The sequence below is a fragment of the Uranotaenia lowii genome, chromosome 1, assembly GCF_029784155.1.
Source record: "Uranotaenia lowii strain MFRU-FL chromosome 1, ASM2978415v1, whole genome shotgun sequence".
Classification (NCBI taxonomy): domain Eukaryota; kingdom Metazoa; phylum Arthropoda; class Insecta; order Diptera; family Culicidae; genus Uranotaenia; species Uranotaenia lowii.
In genome coordinates this window covers 121,765,761-121,785,567 of record NC_073691.1, presented here as the reverse complement: position 1 = coordinate 121,785,567, position 19,807 = coordinate 121,765,761, and the positions used below count along the sequence as shown (strand labels likewise).

At 36.7% G+C, this 19,807-nt stretch overlaps 1 protein-coding gene across 1 annotated transcript in view; it reads left to right on the top strand.

Annotated features, from left to right (window-relative positions):
- Positions 1 to 19,807, top strand: part of LOC129739534 (titin) — a 513,907-nt gene that overhangs the window by 417,062 nt on the left and 77,038 nt on the right. Inside the window, exons 11-12 of the mRNA XM_055731016.1 lie at positions 12,054 to 12,223; positions 18,500 to 18,623. Coding sequence (XP_055586991.1) covers positions 12,054 to 12,223; positions 18,500 to 18,623 — 294 coding nt within the window. The remainder of the gene's footprint in view (positions 1 to 12,053; positions 12,224 to 18,499; positions 18,624 to 19,807) is intronic.

The following is a 19,807-nucleotide window of genomic DNA, read 5'->3' as shown; positions in this document are numbered from 1 at the left end:
TCCGCTTTTCCAAATCCAAATACCCCTGCTATCAGATTTTGTACAGCCACCTTGGCCGCCTTCTTCGCCGCAGAAAGCCAGTTTGCCTTGAACTGCTGCCCTTCCTTAGCAGTTTTTTTGTTCTTCTTTAGCTTCCGCTTGACAATAGCCCACCGCTTCCCAATTGGGCGGAGCTCTGACGTATTGGGAGAGTTCTTGTTCTTGGGATTCACCTGCACGTTGTTGGCGGCGTACCACTCCATGGCCTACCGTAATGGCAAGATGCCAAATCCGGCCAAAACAGTACGGAACAACCGTGTTTCTTCAGGAAAGGCAGCAGACGTTTATTCAAACACTCTTTCACGTAAATTTCTTGGTTGACAGTCCCGGAAGCTATGAAAATGCTGATTTCAAGCCACAGGTACAGATGGCTTGCCAAACCAGATATTTCTTCGCGAGCTTTGACAGTTTCATGTGCTTGAAAATATCTACTACCTTTCCCCTTCCTTTTGCCGTATAAAACTCCTGTCCCGAAAGCTGCTTGTAGTCGGCTTTGACGTAGGTTTCGTCGTCCATTACCACGCAGTCAAACTTCGTCAGCATCGTCGTGTAGGGGAACATGCCCTATTATGCGCCACCTAAACGAATCGCTGATTTTCTGTGTATTCCACGTGTATTCCATTGTGTTGAAAATGGGTGTAATCGTTGAAGAAAAGTGTTTTCTACAAATACCTATGATTTTTTATAACTCAAATTGCTATAGTTGCTTCAAAAACTTGATTTCTAAATACCATATTCAAAGCCACAGAACAAAACTGTGTTGCAAATACGCGCCGCTGTGTATTCAATATGCGCCTAGCAGCCGAACACACCCGAAAGCAGCCGAAGACCAAAAACACACCAATACTTACAGACACTTTGACTGAAAAGAAAATCATAATGGACTAATCAAAATTTTGAAAAAAAAAATAAAAGTAGATTTTTTTGGCTGAATTAACGCTCAAAATATGGTTTTAGACTTTTTGTTCATTTTCAATGAAAATTGGCCTTTTTGAAAAATTAATGCTTTTTTCAGCCTACTACGATTGCCGCGTTATAACGAGCGCATGGGCCGTGATAGAACATACCCATAAAAAGCCTACCTTTGCGAGTTCAGTATGATTTTTTAGCATAAAATTATAGTTTAGATTCTCCTCTATCGATGTGTCAGAAAATATTGTCTTATTCGTTTTTCTCTGCATGGTGACACCTTATTGAAAGTGTTTTAAAATTTAGATCAAAATGACGAAAAACCTAAATTGTGAAATTATCGCGACACAGGGGTATTTTAAGGAAAAAATCATACTTGCCATGACCAATCACAGCATTTAGAACAAATTGGTAATATTTTGCAGGCTTCAAATGTTTCAGATTCTTCAAAACAAAGGTGGCGCGTATTAGCTACATGGGGCGTTATATGAACTTTTCTCCTACAGCCTCCGGGATCGCGCTTTGGCCATCGTTTTATGTTTATCATCGCGATTTGGAGTCACTACCTTCTTGTAAGTCGATAATCCGGCTCGCCAAAAGGCTCGATGCACGGTTGTAGACGATACACCCAGGTTATTTGCGGCATCTCGGAGAGAGAGGTTAGGGTTTCGCTTGAAACTACCGGCAACTCTCTTTGTCGTCTCAGCGGCTTCCGGTTTTCGATTTCCCTCCGATCCAGACTTAATGGCTGTCGACAAACGTTCCCCAAACACTTTAACTACATTTGTAACGGTTGAGTTGGCAACTTTTAGCGATTTTGAATTCCAAAATCAAGATAGAAGCAACATTCTTCACACACACACACCTTCAAAATGAGGGGTGTTCAGGTTTTTTAAATGAAAAATTGAAAGAAATACGTCAAGTTGATATTGACCAAATTTTGACCGTATCACCCTTAATCTGCTTGCATCGTTAGCAGATTTTTTTTTTAATTTCTCCAATCCACAGTAATCACCTTTTTTCTACCATTCACACTGTTATTCGATGAAATGTTTTTGGGGTGTTTAACTCCAGGGTCAATAAACTGAAAAAAAAAATTTGATTCTTATTTCAAGCCTTCCTGCGAACCTGATAGTTCTTTTCCTCAAGAATCAGCTTAAAGCATATTTTCATCAGTTTCAAGTACTTTCCACAATCTTAGATAATTTAAAACACTTTTAGAAATAATTGTCTTCATTTTATCGCCAAAACTATGATGAACAAAATTTTCTCTATATATTAAATTGTATACATGTTACATCACTATTGCAAGTGTTGCCAAACAACACTTTTCATGGTATTAAATTTGGTGTTTTTATATACTACAATTAACAATTTTTTTTATCTATTCAAGCAACATTGAATTTATATTTGCTTTTACGAAATAAATCATGGAACGTATTGTTCCTGAAAGGGAAAAACTAATGGGTAGATTGCTTGATATTAAGATTACACAAATTTTTCACATTTGGTTTCCGATTAAACTCCATGTCCCTATTCACCCCAATTTACGGCAGTAGATGGAAACATGTTAATTAAAAAATTGCTATTTTGTATATTTATATATTAAGTTAAAATGTTAGTATTGTTTTGAGGAAAATATTAGATTTTCTTCTAATACAATCCTAATGTTGCTAACAAAAAAACATTCAAAAAACATTTATAACCTTTATCAAAACATAGATTTGGTAGACAATTTCTGCAAACTACTGGGAGATAGTTAAAAATAAGGCGAAAAAAATGCTGCCGTTTACCAATATTTGTGTTTTTGCTTTGTAATCTTTCAGATATTTGATTTTTTTTCTCGAAGTTTACATGAAATGTTTCAAAGGAGGAGGTGAGGGGAGGGGGGTTTGTGACAAAAGAAGAAATTGATATTTGTTTCAGCCTTGTTGTTTTAAGCTGTCATTGTTTTTTATTTTCCAGAAAAATTGCCACTTTAATTCAACGCAAGCTCGGCTTTGGATGATTTCCTTCATTAGTTCTCTTGAAAATTTGAGTGTTCCAGAAAAAGTGGTCCAGAATTCATTAAACGATTTTCCAATATTCCAACATTTAGAGCGTTTTTCAACCGGAAATTTTATATTTATTTGTTTTTGGGAAAAAAAAATTTAAAAATAAGTTACAAAAGATTGAGATTTTCCGAGAAAGTCAATTTACATTTTGGTGCGAAGTCGATGAAAGCAGGTCACTCGGAAGTTAATTCACAAATTAACAATCCTCCACATGTCTTTGAACTGCAATAAGTGTAACACCCCATTGAGAAAAAAAATGCAACCCACCCTTTTACCAGGTGAAGGCTGCCTTCGGTGAAGTGGGTAGTTACTGTTATCCGGGGTAAGTTTGAACACTTTTTTTCAATATTTTTCGATTATTTCTTCTGCTAAATGGGGCATATTTTACATTTTTAAAACCAATACTGGACTTCTGTGATCGTAAAACATGGTTTCAGAAATTTATTGGACTACTTTAAATTTGATTTAAAAATCAATTTCTCCTCTGTTTAGAATTTGATGCTTTGAGGTAACACTGATCAGTCTGTATTTTGATGGTTTCAACGAGTTTTCGTTCGGAACTTGTGGTAAAGTATATTCTGAGATATTCGGTGTTCCTTGGTTTAGATTTTTCGTGGTCAAAAAAAAACATCGCGGTACCTAATGTGTTAAGACCAAACAACAATTTTAAAATCGAACGATGGACAATGATGCTAATTAAGGGGCTAAATTTTGTAACATTACTTATAAAATTAAAATTACAAAAACCAATAAAATATTGCCTTCATTCAATTCCCTAGGCTTTCGCACTTTTCTGATTGGGTTTCTAGCCTTTTATCCTAGACTGGATTACTCTTGGAAAATGTCCCTATTTTTCAAATATCAATAATTTACATCAACCTACAACAAAAACTACCCCAAAGCAGTACATTTACTAAGAAAAAAAAGTTGAACTCTCACATAAACTAACCTGTTTGCTTCTAAATGCTTTGGTTTTGAGAAATTTTAATTTTAGACTTAGTTATTGATGATTATGTGGAAAAATTTCATGTTGATCAAAGTTACTCCATTGATCAATGTTACCCCTATTTACGGTACATAGATTTCCTGCGGGATTTTTTCTGGGCCGTCCGTCGACGTGTGCGAACGAGGCTCGGTAGGGTTTTCGTGTACGCTCCATGCTTCCATGCTTTATGAATTAATTGGAAAAAGGCATGAGTCAAGCTTGGGGTATTACGGAGTGCCATGGCCCTTTTCGAGTGAGCCCCCCAGTCAAGGGAAGTGCAATGCGTACTGGGTGAAGGCAGAAAGGCTGTCAGGAACCAGAAGTGTAACTGCACTGATGGAATGACAAACATTTTCAACTGAAATGAAAAATTTCCGCTACTGTTGGCAGTGACTGGTGACCCGAGCGTTTCCGACTGTTTGGGCAAAAGGGACTTTATTCAGACATTAAAATCACAGACAAATACACAACACTTGTTAGCTTTTTATACCAACCTTACATCTCTATAGGCATTACATATATCGTTCATGTGTGAGTGTATCTTCCAATGACCTGTGACGAATACAATCTTCCATCTGTAACACGATATTAATATGATAATAATATGATATTGATATGAACATTCTGAATGTCATATACAAAAATACGAAAAAGCGAATTTCAATTTTAATTATAGTTATTTTACCAAAAGTACAAAATTGATTAAACCATTAACGAATTCAACAAAGCTGAGGAACTACGATAAAACACCTCTTTCTTTCAACTCAACGTGGCTATTCAAAATTGTGGTGAAATGAACGTCCTTATTAAAATGTCAAACGATCTGCGATGTCCAATCACATGAAAGTAATCGAAGCGCGAATTTAAATTTGAATTTAAATATCGCTGTAACCGATTGTCGGAATGATTTTTGTGACGCTCATACAGTGCAAAAACAGGGATCCCCCGATCGAATACGGGTACAGCCCATCATTCACTCACATATCGGCACGTCAATTTGCAAACTCTAACGGAGCAAAACGCTTCCCAACTATAACGTGATATTTAATCGAATCAAACGACAGGGCGCCAGTTTGCCGGCTGATGTGCCACTTTTCAACTCTGCCTCCTCCTACAACTATGCACGACGGATCGGGAAAAATTTTCGAATTGGGTGCCAATGATTCCGGTTGTGTTTCATCAATTGGCTGGTAATTTGTTTGTGTGTGCGATTGTTGCAAAACTGATTGCAAAATTATGTAATTTCACGCCTTTTATGCATGGTTGATCGACTTTCCCAGACCAGTTATATGTATGGATGTACAATGTGCGATAGCTATCAGTAACAATGGTAACTGTCCACGAGCTCCTAGTGGAGCATTCAATTGCAGGTTCATGAAATCGAAAATTTAAATGCGTTTTCTATGCACAGTTGGATGATATGGATTGAAAATGCTTCAAGATAAATCAAATGTATAAACATGACACTATTTTATGATATAGAAAGTTAAAGCATGGATCATATTAAATCTGGACGCACTGTTTATTATACATACCATAGAGTTGTTTTTGATATTTCTTACGCACACTTGCTGAGCGTGTACAGATGAGACGGGACAATTAACCTCCAAAACTCTCGGTACAAAAAACGGACAAACATGGTCGTTTTTGAGGTTGATTGTCCCAAAACTAAAAAGTGTTGTGAAACAACCAGCATAATATCACCAACACTATCAGCGGCAAATAGGACTATAGCGCTCCTAGTTGTCGGATCTGGAATGATTTAACAGTATTTTGTTTTAGAATGTTTCCTCTATCAGTGTTGAAAATTTGAATACAATTTGTTTGGTTTCGAAAAATTTCATTTTTTTTTGGGTTAAAATATCGCGAAATCTGTAAAAATGGTCAAATCGTCCTTGTGTAGCGTTCTCAAATGTTTCCGTGAGATGCATACTATCGATCGGCAGGTTCATACCAAGGGTTATACTGAACCTAAGGACTGGAAATTGCATTTGAAGGTGTTGAGAACGATCAAGGTAAACCCAGGGCAGTCGGACTATGACATCGCCAAGAAATTCAACACCGACCGGTGCGCCGTCAGAAGGACTCGTCTGCGCGAAGGAATATGATCTTATCAAGCCAGTAAGCAACCAAACCGGACATTGAAGCAGAATTTAGTGGCCAAAGGACGTACCCGGAAATTACACAACAAGATTCTAACGAAGTACGACGGATGCATCCTCAAGGATGACGAAACGTACGTAAAGATGTATTTTGGGCAGCTTCCTGGCCGAAAATTTTATAAAGCTACTGATCGGGTTGATGTCAATGACAAGTTCAAATTCGTTTTTGCCGATAGATTTGCAGGAAAGTGTTTGATCTGGCTAGGTTTATGCAGCTGTGGACGAAAAACCCCGGTTTTTGTAACAAACAAGACCATGGACTCCAAGAATTACCAGGAGGAGTGCCTTAGAAAACGTATTCTTCCGTACATTAGATCTCACCAGTAAAGTTTTGGCCAGATTTGCCAGATGGCCAGATGATGCCACTACAGCGAAGAGGTACTACAGTTGTATCGGGACAACGGGTTGGATTTTGTCGAAAAAAAAAACATCAACCCACCCAACTGCCTTCAATTCCGCCCTGTCTCAAAATTTTGGGCAGTTGTCAAGCAGAAGATGAAGAAGAATGATAAGACGGCTCGGGATGCAACAGAGATGAAGAGATGGTGGAACAAAAGGGCGAATATGGAGTACAATCTACGATGAGTGTTATTTGACGAAAAGTTCAAAATTTCATCAAAACCACATCGAAATTTTTTTTTAATAATTTTTCTATTAAAGTGCAATAAAAAACTACATTTTGAGTACAAAACATTTTTATTTTGTTTACATAGCTCCGAGATAGACCCTTTTTAATGCGTCCCGATTTAAGATGAATCATGCTTTTGTCCAAAACACTCTTTATATTTCTTGAAACAGTATTTGCGGTGTAAAATGGCAGATTAAAAATTAACAATCAATTGTCTTTACATAGTTAACCCTGAAATGCATGACTTTGTTTAAATGAGAAGAGCATTTATTAATTTAGTGAAATAATAACATTTTAATTTGAATTACACAACACAACAGGTTTTAAGTCGATGTTTTGAGAACTATCAAAGTTAAGGCCCATCAAAGTAGAAAAATAATTTTAGAAATTCTTAATTCATTTTGATACGTTCTTGCAATTTTTTTTCAAACCTTGTAAATTGGGTGTAAGAAGATGGTGATTGATTGAGATCAGAAAAACTCTAAAAAACTGCAAATCTAGAGAAATGACAGCGATTTGCCAAAACTACAGGGTCCGGCAAATTGAAGTGCTATATTCAAATAAACATATAAATTGATCAAAACAACAACTTTTTATTTCAAATTCATTCAATTTCTCTTGAAAACGAATAACTTTTTCTAAATTCACTGGTTAAGTTCGACTTGTTTGCCATTGAGTTTAACCACTCGCCGCAGACGGTCGAGGAACGCATCGTATGAGGCCCGCAGGTGATTTTGTGGTATTTAATCCCAGGCTTCCGCGAGGTGTCGCTTCAGGACTTCCATACCTTCATGTTTCTTAGAGCAGACTTCGGCCTCCAACATACTCCAAACAGCAAAGTCCATAGGGTTCATGTCTGGCGAACTCTCCGGCTACTCGGAGCTCGAAATGAACACAGGAAAATGTTGTGCAATCTAAAGTTGGGTTTTCTTCGCTTTGTGAGCCGGCGCCTAGTCCTGATAGAAATCCCAATCCCTGGAACCAAAATGTTGACGTGCGGTTTGACGACATTCTGTACAACTAGTTCCCGATAAGTATTTTGGTTGATCTTCTCTCCTTCTGGGACAGAAACCAGCGTAGTCCGGTCATCACGGGTAATTCCGGCCCAAACCATCACCGATGCTGGCTTCTGTCGCCGTGTGACCGTCACCAAGTCGGCATGGCTTCGTGTTCTGTCTGGCAACCAAACTCTGTCGTTCTGCTTATTCACGAACTGTACGGTGAAGAGTTTCTCGTCGTTAAACACGATATTCTTCAACCTTCCTTCCACGGCCCTTTTCAGCAGCGCCTTCGCTCTTTTTACCCGTTCTTGTTCCTGCTTCACCGTAAGGTCTTGAACCTTTTGGATCTTGTAGGGCTTGGTCTGAAGTTCATCTTTCAGGATCCGACGGAGACTTCGATCCGATATGTTGAGATCCTCTGCCAATTTAGTGGCACTACGACGTGGATTCCTTTTAAGGCGCTTTTTGACGATCTTCGCCATGGCAGGTGTCACCACAGTAGGTCGGCGTCCCCCACCATACCGTTTTCAGGCACTTCCGTTCTCCAGGTGTCTTTTAACTGTACGGTATACAAAACTTCTGCACCCACTTATATCGGGCAGCTCACGAACTATATCCTTCTGCCGTTTGCCAGCTAAGAAAAAGGCAACTACAGCGCTGCGTTTCTGTTCGAGATCCATTTTTCCGGATAACACCTGATTTCAAAATAACACTTACATACAATGATAGCTAAGACCCAATGTAAACAAAGCGACGAGGGATCGTTCAATACTTTTTCGAGTGCAGCGAAATAATTACTGTGGAAGTAATGTAGCAGTTCAATTGCTGGACCCTGTACTTTTCCAATGATTAAAATTTATTTTTGCAATTTTTATGCATACTTTGTTAGATATCTCACACATATGTACATTCAAATGTCGTAATGAAAAAATAAGGGCCAAGTTCTTTCAATCTCTTAAATATTTGTTATCTTTACAGTTCTTAAAAATATCAAAGCGTTTCCAAGAGATTTGAATTTTTATTGGTATTAGCTTTGCCCAGCTTAGCTTTTTGACTAAATACTTATCAACCTTAAACCATTAATCCCGAAATGCTATAACAGATTTAAAAACAACAACAACAACCTTTTCATAGTTTCCACAAAAATATTTCACATCCAAACGTTCAATGCATTTCGAATTTCATGATCGCTGGCGTGGCTAAGCAGATCAAGTTCCACCTCGCCAATGGTTGCTACTGATCGAGTCCATCAATTTTGTGCAAAGTCCAACAGAATGGTGTTTGGGATTAACAGTACATTCTCAGAGCACAAAACTCATGCTCTCCCTTTGGAAAAGATCAATAACGGCGCCGGCCACGCCCTAGTAGTCAATAAGGATGAAGGGAAGGAATGTTAGTAGGATACTCTCTAGGTTCAACTTGCAACCCCTTGTCCTTGCGTATTCCAAAAGTTTAATTGAAAAAGCTCAGATACAGAAGTAAACAAGTATCACCAGCTATGGGAACCGTCTGTACGTCTGCGAATCCATATTCAAGTATCTCAGGGAAGGGTTGTGTTAGTTTGAGAACGGTATAGATCAGGTTCCATTTTGGTAACTATTGGGTTGCCCTACACCTTCTATGCTCCTAGACGTTTCCTATCGAAACCTTCTATTTCGTAATGAAGCCTATTTAAAAAAGTAAATGATGATCGGTAATTTTCAATAGCACTTCAAGTGACCACAACTGAGACGAGATTTAACATTAAAAAAAAATAGCTCATTTCCCTATTGTAAATCCTACAATATCTACGAATTTTCAAAACATCTGAAGTAGGTAATCTCATTTGAAAACGAAAAATTATTAGGATTCAACTTAATTGGTTTCAATGAATCCATTACAAGAATTGTCTATTGCGCCATATATAACCATACTCCATTCGTTATCTTACGCATGATAAGTCAATACAGTTTTTTTTGTAAATTCTCTAATGCTTTTCTAATTAAAGGCCTCATTAATTAATTCAACTTTTTTCTACGAATATCCATTGCACCTTTTCGAATTTGAAAAAACATATAACTTTATTTATATTTCAAAGTTATCGAGTTGAAAGAATAACTTTATTTGTTCTTTTTAACGGGACATATATCAGATCACCGCTGGTTCATTATAATATTAACTAAATGTATTTTTTAAACTGTTGGGTCGTTTGTAATAAATAAATTTTAGTCTTTCTATAGTATAATCTAAACAAAAATTGAGTTTTTCTGTATTTCATGGCTGATCTGCTTAGGTAACAGAATTCCCTTTCTAACTTTCATCAAAAGAAAAACCCCTGAATACTTTCTCCCTGAATATTTTTTGTCAGTACATCTCTTCAAAATATCCTAGCGTTTCCGAGATATTTGAATTTTTTTTAGTGTTGTTTTGAAACCAAACTGTGCATAAACGGGTAAAAAATAATTCTAACAAAAATGTTTATACAGTTTTGTTCGAAACAGAATGAAATCACGCAGAGCAGCGCACAAACTTCCAATTTCTACTGACTTCCATTTCTCTCATAGTTGATATTTTTTCAAAAAATTTTCACGCCATCTAGATAAACTTATTCTCTTTTCATTGAATGAGTTTTGAATATTTATTGAACACTAGGAAGAGACTTAGAGTTATTTTAGTAAAAGTAGGAAACATTGAGATAGCCTCTCAAAATCAAACTTTAACATTTTCATCTCGAAACTTGGTGCGATTATGTAAAAAAGTACATTCTAGTACGTGGCTAAATTTCATCAAAACTGCTCAATGCGATTAAACATTAAAGCGACATTAAATATATTCTGGAATCAATCTTTGAACACACTACAGGTTTTGAAGCGGAAAGTTACCGAAATGATGATCTGTTTCATCTTGATCTTGAACTTGAAGGATTTAGCGTTCTTCAGCTAGTGGTACCGAAAATAAGCAAAACTGTCTTTTTAGCTAGCTCACTAAATTTTTATCGAAATAACCAGTTGGTTCAGCGGACTAGCTAGCGCTATACGAATAAGAATTTGGAGCCAGACATTCCAAATGAATATATTGATTTTAGTTTCTTCGAATTCTTTATTTTCAATGAAAGTGTTAATTGAATTTTTTGGTTTTTTGTTAAAACAACTGTCAAATTTTCTAAAAATAGATTATTACCGTACTTTTACCCCACTCAATAGAATAAAGAGATAATGCAGTATTCATCTCAATTCTAGAGAGACATGTTTTTATTATTGATGACACTCCGTCCAATGCCAGTTCCATAAAAAGTCATGTTTGTCCACTCACTCGTTTATTTTCCGAAAATTTTCAAGGATAGTTTATCTTTTCTCATTGTAAACAAACGAATGTTCAATAGAATATTAAACAATTCACAAACAATCTTCTATCTTTTTTCATAAAAAAAAAAAATTAAAATGGTGTATTAAGGCGTTAGCCTTAGGTTCCTAGATTTTTTTCCGCATCGTATCCAGGCTGGAAAATCCGGACTATTTTATCTAAACCAGACGAAATATAAGTATTTGATTTCCAAATTTTTAGACCATAAAACCGGGAAAATTTCGTTTTAACTCAGTAATTTTTCAACAAAAATCAAAACTCAAATCACTTGAAACACTTTTATCCTTCGAAACACACAATCAGATATTGAATCGTGTTTTAAACTTCCAAAAAACCAAATATGATTATTTTTGTTAAATAAAAATTGTTTTTGGTTGTAAAAACTCAATCTAAGTAGTAGACTTTGCAAATAAAGTTAATAAATCCGGGCATTTTTCAACCAGATCCGGCAACTGGGTCGGACCGAATTTTTCTAAAATTTTATTTCAAAAACCCGAGGACGCCAAGTATCTATCAATTCTGCCCCGTGAGTTACAACGCTCTAGCTCAGTGTGTAATGGTCCATTAAAAGGATAATCGACGGGTTTCAGTTAACGAATCACCCAGCCGGTAGTCGGGGCGGCGTAGAAAATGATGTTGGAAATGGTCCAGGAAAATCAACACTGTGACATTTTCGTTGCCATTGATTAAATTGTTTGTGGGATTGATTGATGAAAACACAACCATTAATTTCCAGTTCAATGCGACAATTTTCATTTCGCTCGACAAATAAATGATTTTTTTTCGACAAAGGTTTTAATTTCTCGACAGTGGTTTTAATGAAACAGAATGTTTTAATGACTGCCGGAAGACAGTTTCCCAAGAATCATGAAACCAATTCGATCTCTACATTTGATGTTTCATTTGTATTCCATTTTATTTTTCTATTTTTAGACGCACCCGTTTGTTCGACAGACCGCGAAGAGCTACTGGGAGCACTCAAGCACGAATCGTTACAGCTCAAGTGCGAAGTGGATGCATCTCCCCCAGCCGAATCCTTCCACTGGACATTCAATTCATCCGGAGAGCAAACGGAACTTCCTGCACGACTTCAATCGAGTGAGGTGAGTGAATGTAATAAGCTTTTGAAAACGGAATCAATTGGATTTTTAAAAAATATTGTGTTGCGTAGCTTAAGAATAAAAAATAAGAAAATAAGGTATGAAAAAAAGGAAAATCAGTAAATAAAGAAAATTTACGAAGTTTTCCAGCACTTTATTTTTTGTGTGCATTTGTCCATCGTGAAGTTATATTTGCCCCAAATTTTAGGTACATTTTAATCAGTTAAAAAACATTAGCTACGGAAGCCTGCGTCGAAGAGATTTAGAGCGTTTTGAAAGCTGTGCCGTTCTCAGTTCTTATGCTCTTTTACCAGTGATTGAATTTTGCTGAGCATGAATTGATCAACCTTCTCTCGCTCACTGCTTTACTCGGAAGCAAAGGTTGCTTTGAGGCAGCGAAAACGACAAAACCGATGATGCATACGCTCTCAATATGGCCCGCCTTCAAGAAGCAGTATACATTCGAGGCAGCGAATCCAAAAAACCAAACGAATGGCTCTCACTCATCTCCTGTTACAACCTTGAGGGAACCGAATTCAAAAGACAGAGCAAACCCGAGTCTCCTCGTTTGTGCCTGGATCGAATGCGTGAGGTTTTTCTGCTATTGCTATTTGCTATTATTGCACAGCAACCGCACGCAGGCAGCTAGTTTTTTCGTTTCTTTTTCCTCCCCCCTCTTTGCACTATACGTTGCGGGCCGTGCAACGCAATAAGTTTGGTTGTTTTTGTTGTTGCCTCAACCTTTGCGGCGAGGTTGAAGATGTTCTCCTCAACGACAGCTATCGGCTGGAGTTATTCAAATTCAAGAACGTAAATGAGTATGTGTGCCCCGTCTTCTTCATGCATCATGTAGCAACCGAACGTTGAGAGAGTTCGTTCGGGGCAGCAAACGAATAGTGTCTCTCAGAGCAGATCCTCCTCATGGGGGGAGGTTTGAATGAATGTATATGTATCGTCTCCTGTATAGCTATGCGAGCCCTCAAAGTGTGTATTTTGAATGCCTCTGATGAGAAAATTGGTGAGGATTTCAATCACTGCCTTTTACTATGAGAGATTTCCATACCAGTAATAGCAGCTTACAAATATGCTACTATCTGCAGAAATAACGGAAAATAACGGAAAAATGATAAAAATTTGGCGACACAGTCAGGAAAAAAGATTCATCTACAATTCTTTAATTTGTGAAGTTATATTTAGATTGCTCTTTTGAACGAATAGAGTTGTTTTTCTCAGTTGCTGGGCATGTACAGACGAAACGGGACGATTAACCTAAAAAAAAACTCTCAGTACACATAAACATAAAAAACAGACAAATATAAACGTTTTCGAGGTTGTTTTTTCCTAAAACTGAAAAGTGAGAGTTTATCAACAAGCATCACGAACACTACCAATGGCAAATAGGACTATCGGTAACCAAAAATTGGCACCCTTAGTACACTTGAATTCAATTTGAATAAAATCAAAACTCAGGGTCTCTTTAAATTGAATAGGGGAGATAAGGGCATAAAGAGCACCCGGGTCATAATAAGCACTCCTCTTTTCTACAAAAGTACGTATTTTCATGACGATTTATTTCGTACTACCTATAGTATTAATTTTTCACAAAAAAAGAAATATCCTTATTATCTTCACAGAAATATTTATAAATAACCAGCAAGGTTCTCAAGTGACGAAAATATTATAATTTTTAAGCACCACGAAATTAGCTTTGATGGCCTTTAACTCATCTTGATTTTAAATGAACGCATTGCAACTTGATTTACGCATCGTTTCACATCTGTCACCATCATTTGATTTTCGGTTTTTCACTTAACCCTTTGTTTCATAAAGTAACAAATTTGCAACAATAAATGTATGGAAAAAGTCAAAAATCGTATTTTATTTTAATTTTTTTTTCTTGATGTAGGGGAGATGGGGGCATAATGGCCACCTTAAGGAAAACGGTTATTTAACCATAGAAAATAGCTATAATATGGAGGTTACATTATTGTTTCGTGTTCAGACACTTGAAAAGCCTATTCCCTAACGGGCTGAAACGTGAAAAACTAGATGAAAACGTTAAAAAATGCATTTTAAAAAATTTTGCTTAAAGCTGAAAACCAGCCACTGTGGAGGCATAATGAGAACCCCCCCTGAGGCAGTATGAGCACCATTAATCAGAGCAAGATGTGCGTTTTTGCCGGGGAATCTAGCAGCGAATTCAATTCGATGAAGTCAGGTGAGTCGTAGATTCATCAAACAAAGCAATAACAAAATAATCTAGGTCTGTTTGTAGAATACAAACAATTCACGCACGCTCATACATTAAGTGCTTTGTTCGGAGGATGATGCTACTAGCCGTATAATGTAACAATAAAAAAATCGATCATGAATTGTGAATGGAAAAAATCACCTATCTAACTCTAGTCTTTTGATTACCTCTCCGACACCTCACCAATAGGCTAAATTGTCGGATGAAAACTAGTCAAGGTGTGGCGCTATAAATCAATTTTAATTCGCTGCTAGAATCTACGGCAGAAAATGCTCATTATGCCTCGATAATATGGTGCTCTATATGCCCCTAGTCAACAAATTTAAGTAAAAACGTGTTTTAAAATTGATAAAAGTGAAAAATAAAAAATTTTATGATGGTAAAAATTGAGAAACAATGTGTACATCATGTTGCAGTGCGTACATTATAGATCAAGGTTATTTTAAGATCATAAGAGTTTATTTCGTGGTGCTCAAAAATTATAATATTTTCGTAACTTGAGAACCAAGCTAGTTTTTTTTAAATATCTCTGTAAAGATGATAAGGAGATTCCTTTTTTTGTGAAAAATTAATACTATAGGAAGTACGAAACAAATCCTCATGAAAATTTATTTAAGAAAATACGCACTTTCGTAGAAAAGCGTAGTTCTCATTATGCCTCGGGTGCTCGTTATGCCCTCATCTCCCCTACTCATCATTTCCAACTGTAAAAAATAAATTTTGAGGAAAAATAAAAATTCATGAAATGAAGGGTTAAATCAATTTTAAAACTCGATTTTAATTAAATTTGTTGACTCGAGGCGAATAGAGCGCAATTAATCGGAGCACGATGAGCTTTTTCTGCCGATTAATGGTGCTTATACTGCCCCAGGGGGATTCTTATTATGCCCCTACAGTGTCTGGTTTTCAGCTTTCGGCAAAAAAAAATTAAATGTATTTTTAAAGGTTTTTATCTACATTTTCATGTTTCAGCCAATTAGTCAATAGTCTATTTTAGTGTCTGAACACGAAACAATGATCTGATCAACATATTATAGCAGTTCTCTATGGTTAAATAAGCATTTTCCTTAAGGTGACCATTATGCCCTATCTCCCCTACTCATTCTGGGATTCTATTTGCTCATAAAAACAAGCTAGTTTAAATTGATAGATACCATCAGTGCGAATTCAAAAAACGGTTGTTTTGTTTATTTTGTGGGTTGTTTAAAGTTGACGTTGAAGTTGATCGTTGACCCTCATGGAGGATGTACAATAAAGCAACACAAATTACCCGACTTTTGAAAAAGTTATGCGCTGCAAACTAAAATTGATCTTAGCCCTAGTACTAGTAGGCCATGAAAAATTTAGACCAGATCAGATCACGGGAAGAGGTCGCTCAATGAGCCTAAAGTTTGCATAGGATTTTGAGACATTTGTTTCAGCAGGATCATAAAAATCCAGTTTTTTGTCTATTACCTTGGTCCTCTTTGCCCGATTTCTTTTGAATACGGATTTTCTTAAAGCCTGAATTATGTCAATCATTTCATCGCAAGACTTAATTTCGATTTGAGTAACGATAAAAAAAAATAAGCTTATAAAATGGGCTAACAGTTTTAAGGGTAATATTCATTACTATTAATGAGGTACTGCGTCGAACATTTTGACGCAGCATTAACAGTGATGAATATCATCCTTAAATAAGCTAGCTAATTTTTGAAGCCTTTCAGAAAACCCGTATTCAGGGAAAACGGCTGAAGGGACCAAAGTTACTGATGAAAAACTGGATTTTCATGTTCCTCTCGAACAAAATGTCTAAAAATCCCATACAAACTTCAGGCTCGTTAATCGACCCCTCCCCGTGATCCGATCTGGCCCAAATTTGGCATTTATGATCACTTCTCTCACGAGGGAGCAGCACTGACCGTATAGAAGAAATATAGTATAGCTCAGATGAAAAATTACACCAGATATTTGATAAAAATCGATCAATTCAGACAAATCAAAAGTACTGAACAGATTGGAGAAAATGCTTTTTTCATATTCAATTAGCTGCCGCGCCATGACGACGGGATGGCTTCTATCCAAAAAATTCTTTCTAAGTGTCATGTCAGTATAGTCAGTGCTATAACTAAGATAAGACAATTAAACTACGAATGTATCAATGTTCTTTGTTATATCGCCTTGAAATCGGAATTAAAAATATTACATATTTGACAGTTTTAATTTCGTATTAATGAATTTCTTGTTAAATAAAGTGCCAACCGCATAATGTAGGTGAGCCTTTTTTTTGCAAAACTGTTGATGCTTATCTCCCTAACCAGAACGCACTTTTAAACACGCAACGACACCTTCACAGAATGATGCACGGTTCCTTGCATTTGAATGTGTCCGGATAGGGATTTTTTAACCAGCACAGGTCCCGCGGGGCGTCGGGGCCAGAACAGGAAACAAAACAGAGCAAAAGGACGACAATGATCTTCTTTCCGTGTATAACAAGACCAAAAGCCCGGAAGGATAATAATAAGGACCGACAAAAGGGTATTCTTGCACCAACAACCCGAACACTTAGATGACGAGAAGCAGCAAAAAAAGCGATCCGTGCCATGTCGGCGCGGAGAAAAAATCCCATAAGAAATTTCGTTCATAAGAAACCATCCTTTCGAAAAGACAAACTTCAAAAGAGTGTGAAAATTGTCGGAATACTTTGGAGGCCTTTTTTGCTGTTGGAAATTTTCTTCACTTATTTGCCTTTCAAGGATTTATGTTTAACTTTTGCATCGGTTACCCACGAAATTTGAGAAAATTTAATTCAAACACAACACTTTGTTTTGTCTGAAATTAACATTCAAAAGTTGCCCCTTCTTAACTCAATTAATTTGAATTTGTGCTTTCTTTTTCAATGTTTAAAATATTCCCTGAAAATTTTCTAAAACATACACAGCTAGAAAAATCGACGTAGATTTACATGCAACCACATGGAAAGAAAGGAATCGGCTTATTACGTGTGAAAAAACGGCATATTTCATGACAGATTGAAGAGCATTCAAAGCTGAAGCTTTACATTATTTTGATTATTTTTCGTCAGGGAATATTTCACTAATTTAAAATAAAAATGACTTTGTACAGAGAAAAAGATAAATTTCACTTTTCTAAACTCGCTATTTAAAGATTGTACCGATCACTTTGAAGTAGATATTGAATGGATAGTTATCGATACATTTTGTCTAACCCGATTCTCCCGACGACGGAAGCGTAGGCTCCATCGCATCATACAGCATCGATTTCCTGCCAAGGAAAGTTTGTTAGTTCGAAAATATGGTATTGTTTGAATATATTTCTTACCTCATATGTTTTGCAACGATGATGTGAAAACGTGCGTTGTATGGTTACATTTATCTTTCTGTGTAGCCTAAAAACAAATCTTCTTGGGGGAAAAAATCAAAAAACCTACCATGACCTTATTCGGATTAAATTAATCCGGTAGACGGCTGTTTTAAATTCAATGCAGTTTCCAGAAAACTGCGGCTGCTTGATATGCTTTCGAGTTATCGTCATCATAACACCCTGGCTTGGTGCCGCCAACTCTCCTGTTTACTCATTAACGGACTTAGGCCATCTCGTTGACAGACATCCAATTATGAATACAAAACTCGTTTCCGTTTTCATCACGATCTGAATCGTGTCGCGCTCTTTTGTGATCGTAGGGCGCAAAAAAGAAGAATTTCAACACCTAACCGACAAACTCATGAACGCATGAACGAAACGGAAAAGCAAAACGAAAAGCTCATTTTCTTCTCTAAGCCAAGGAAGAAGAAAAGCGCTTCAAATTCCCGACGTCTTAGTAATTAGATATTCTCCCTTATTTTCCCTTCTCGTTTCATACTGTCGCATCGGAACTCGGCTCTGAAACTGAACGGACTGACCTCAACTCTCGATGGTGGCGGTGAAACAACAACGAAAAATCTCCACAAATACTCTGGCTCTGGCCCAACCAACAATAAACCAAACAACTTCTGCTACGGAAAAAAATCCCGACATCAACCCATAAGACCGGCTTATCACGGCTTAATTACACACCAACGTCCGATTTGGACTACGGAACGATTTCTTGCTGGGGTCGGAACGCGATTGGAGTGCAAAAAACGCCCTGTGTTTTCCAAGTGGTGGCAGCAGGTAAGTGACAGGATAACAAGATTCATTTCCATTCTCACGGATGGGTTTGGGCTTTTTTTTTATTGTCGATTTGATGTTGTTTTGTATTCACAGGAGAAGAGACGGATCTTTTGAGAAAAAAAGTCTTAGAAACGCTTAAAGTTTAGTGAAGTTTTATGAAGTTCAACATCTAGGAAAAGGAAAAGTTTGAATTCAGGTTTGTTGAGCGATCTTGATGCAGAAATTATGTGACCCGATAAAGGAACCTAAAGACTGAGAGTCAAACGTAAAATAATGATTCTAGCGACGATTTAGCAAAATTAGACTCAATAATGGTTAAATGGTTAAAAAAAGATAATTAAACCTCATGTACCGCATTTATAGAATTTCACAAAAGGTCAAGGAATAGCATCTAGTTTGCATTATGAATATGTTGATTTTCTCTCTTGACGTTTCGACAAAAAAATTCGTGAGAAGATACTAAAGATTCATGCTGATTACTTTAGCATTGGACCAAATTGGCTAGAAAGTGTTTGCTTCCAATTAGGAAAAATAATTCAAGTGAAGTTGTGATAAACGGATTTTTTTATGGATATCACAGACTTGTAATTATGATGAATTATAGAATTTCCGGAACTTCAGATAACGACTTCGACTGACGATCGCCATACACCTTGAGCTAAACTTTCGTTTTATCAGCCAAAACAACATTTTTTTTTGTAAAAATGGTTGACTTGGAAGCTCCAACATTACACTTTCTAATATATACTAGTTTATGAAAAATATTATTGTGTTAGATGCGCCATATTGTCCCGAAATAAAGAAACAATGCAGGCGGAAGTCGGGTAAGACGAACCCCCCTCACAGCAATTTTTTTTATGCTGAAACCAGCAAAATTTTGCTGGTTTTCCATCAAAATTTCCAGCATTATGAATTGCTGGAAACGATCAGTAAACTCATTTGCAGGAAAACCAGCAATCTTCAGAGCTGGAAATCAGCATTCTCAATTGCTGGATAAAAGCAATTTTTTTCAAAAACAATCCGAAATTATTGGATTTTAAATTGATTCTAAATTTCAATTACTTTATTCAATACTATTAATTCCTCACCATTAATGAAAATTGGTTTCATCCTTTTTTTTCTAAAGCGACGCATTTATCGAAGTTTTACATCAAAATAAAATAATATCCGCCGGAGGAATGGCC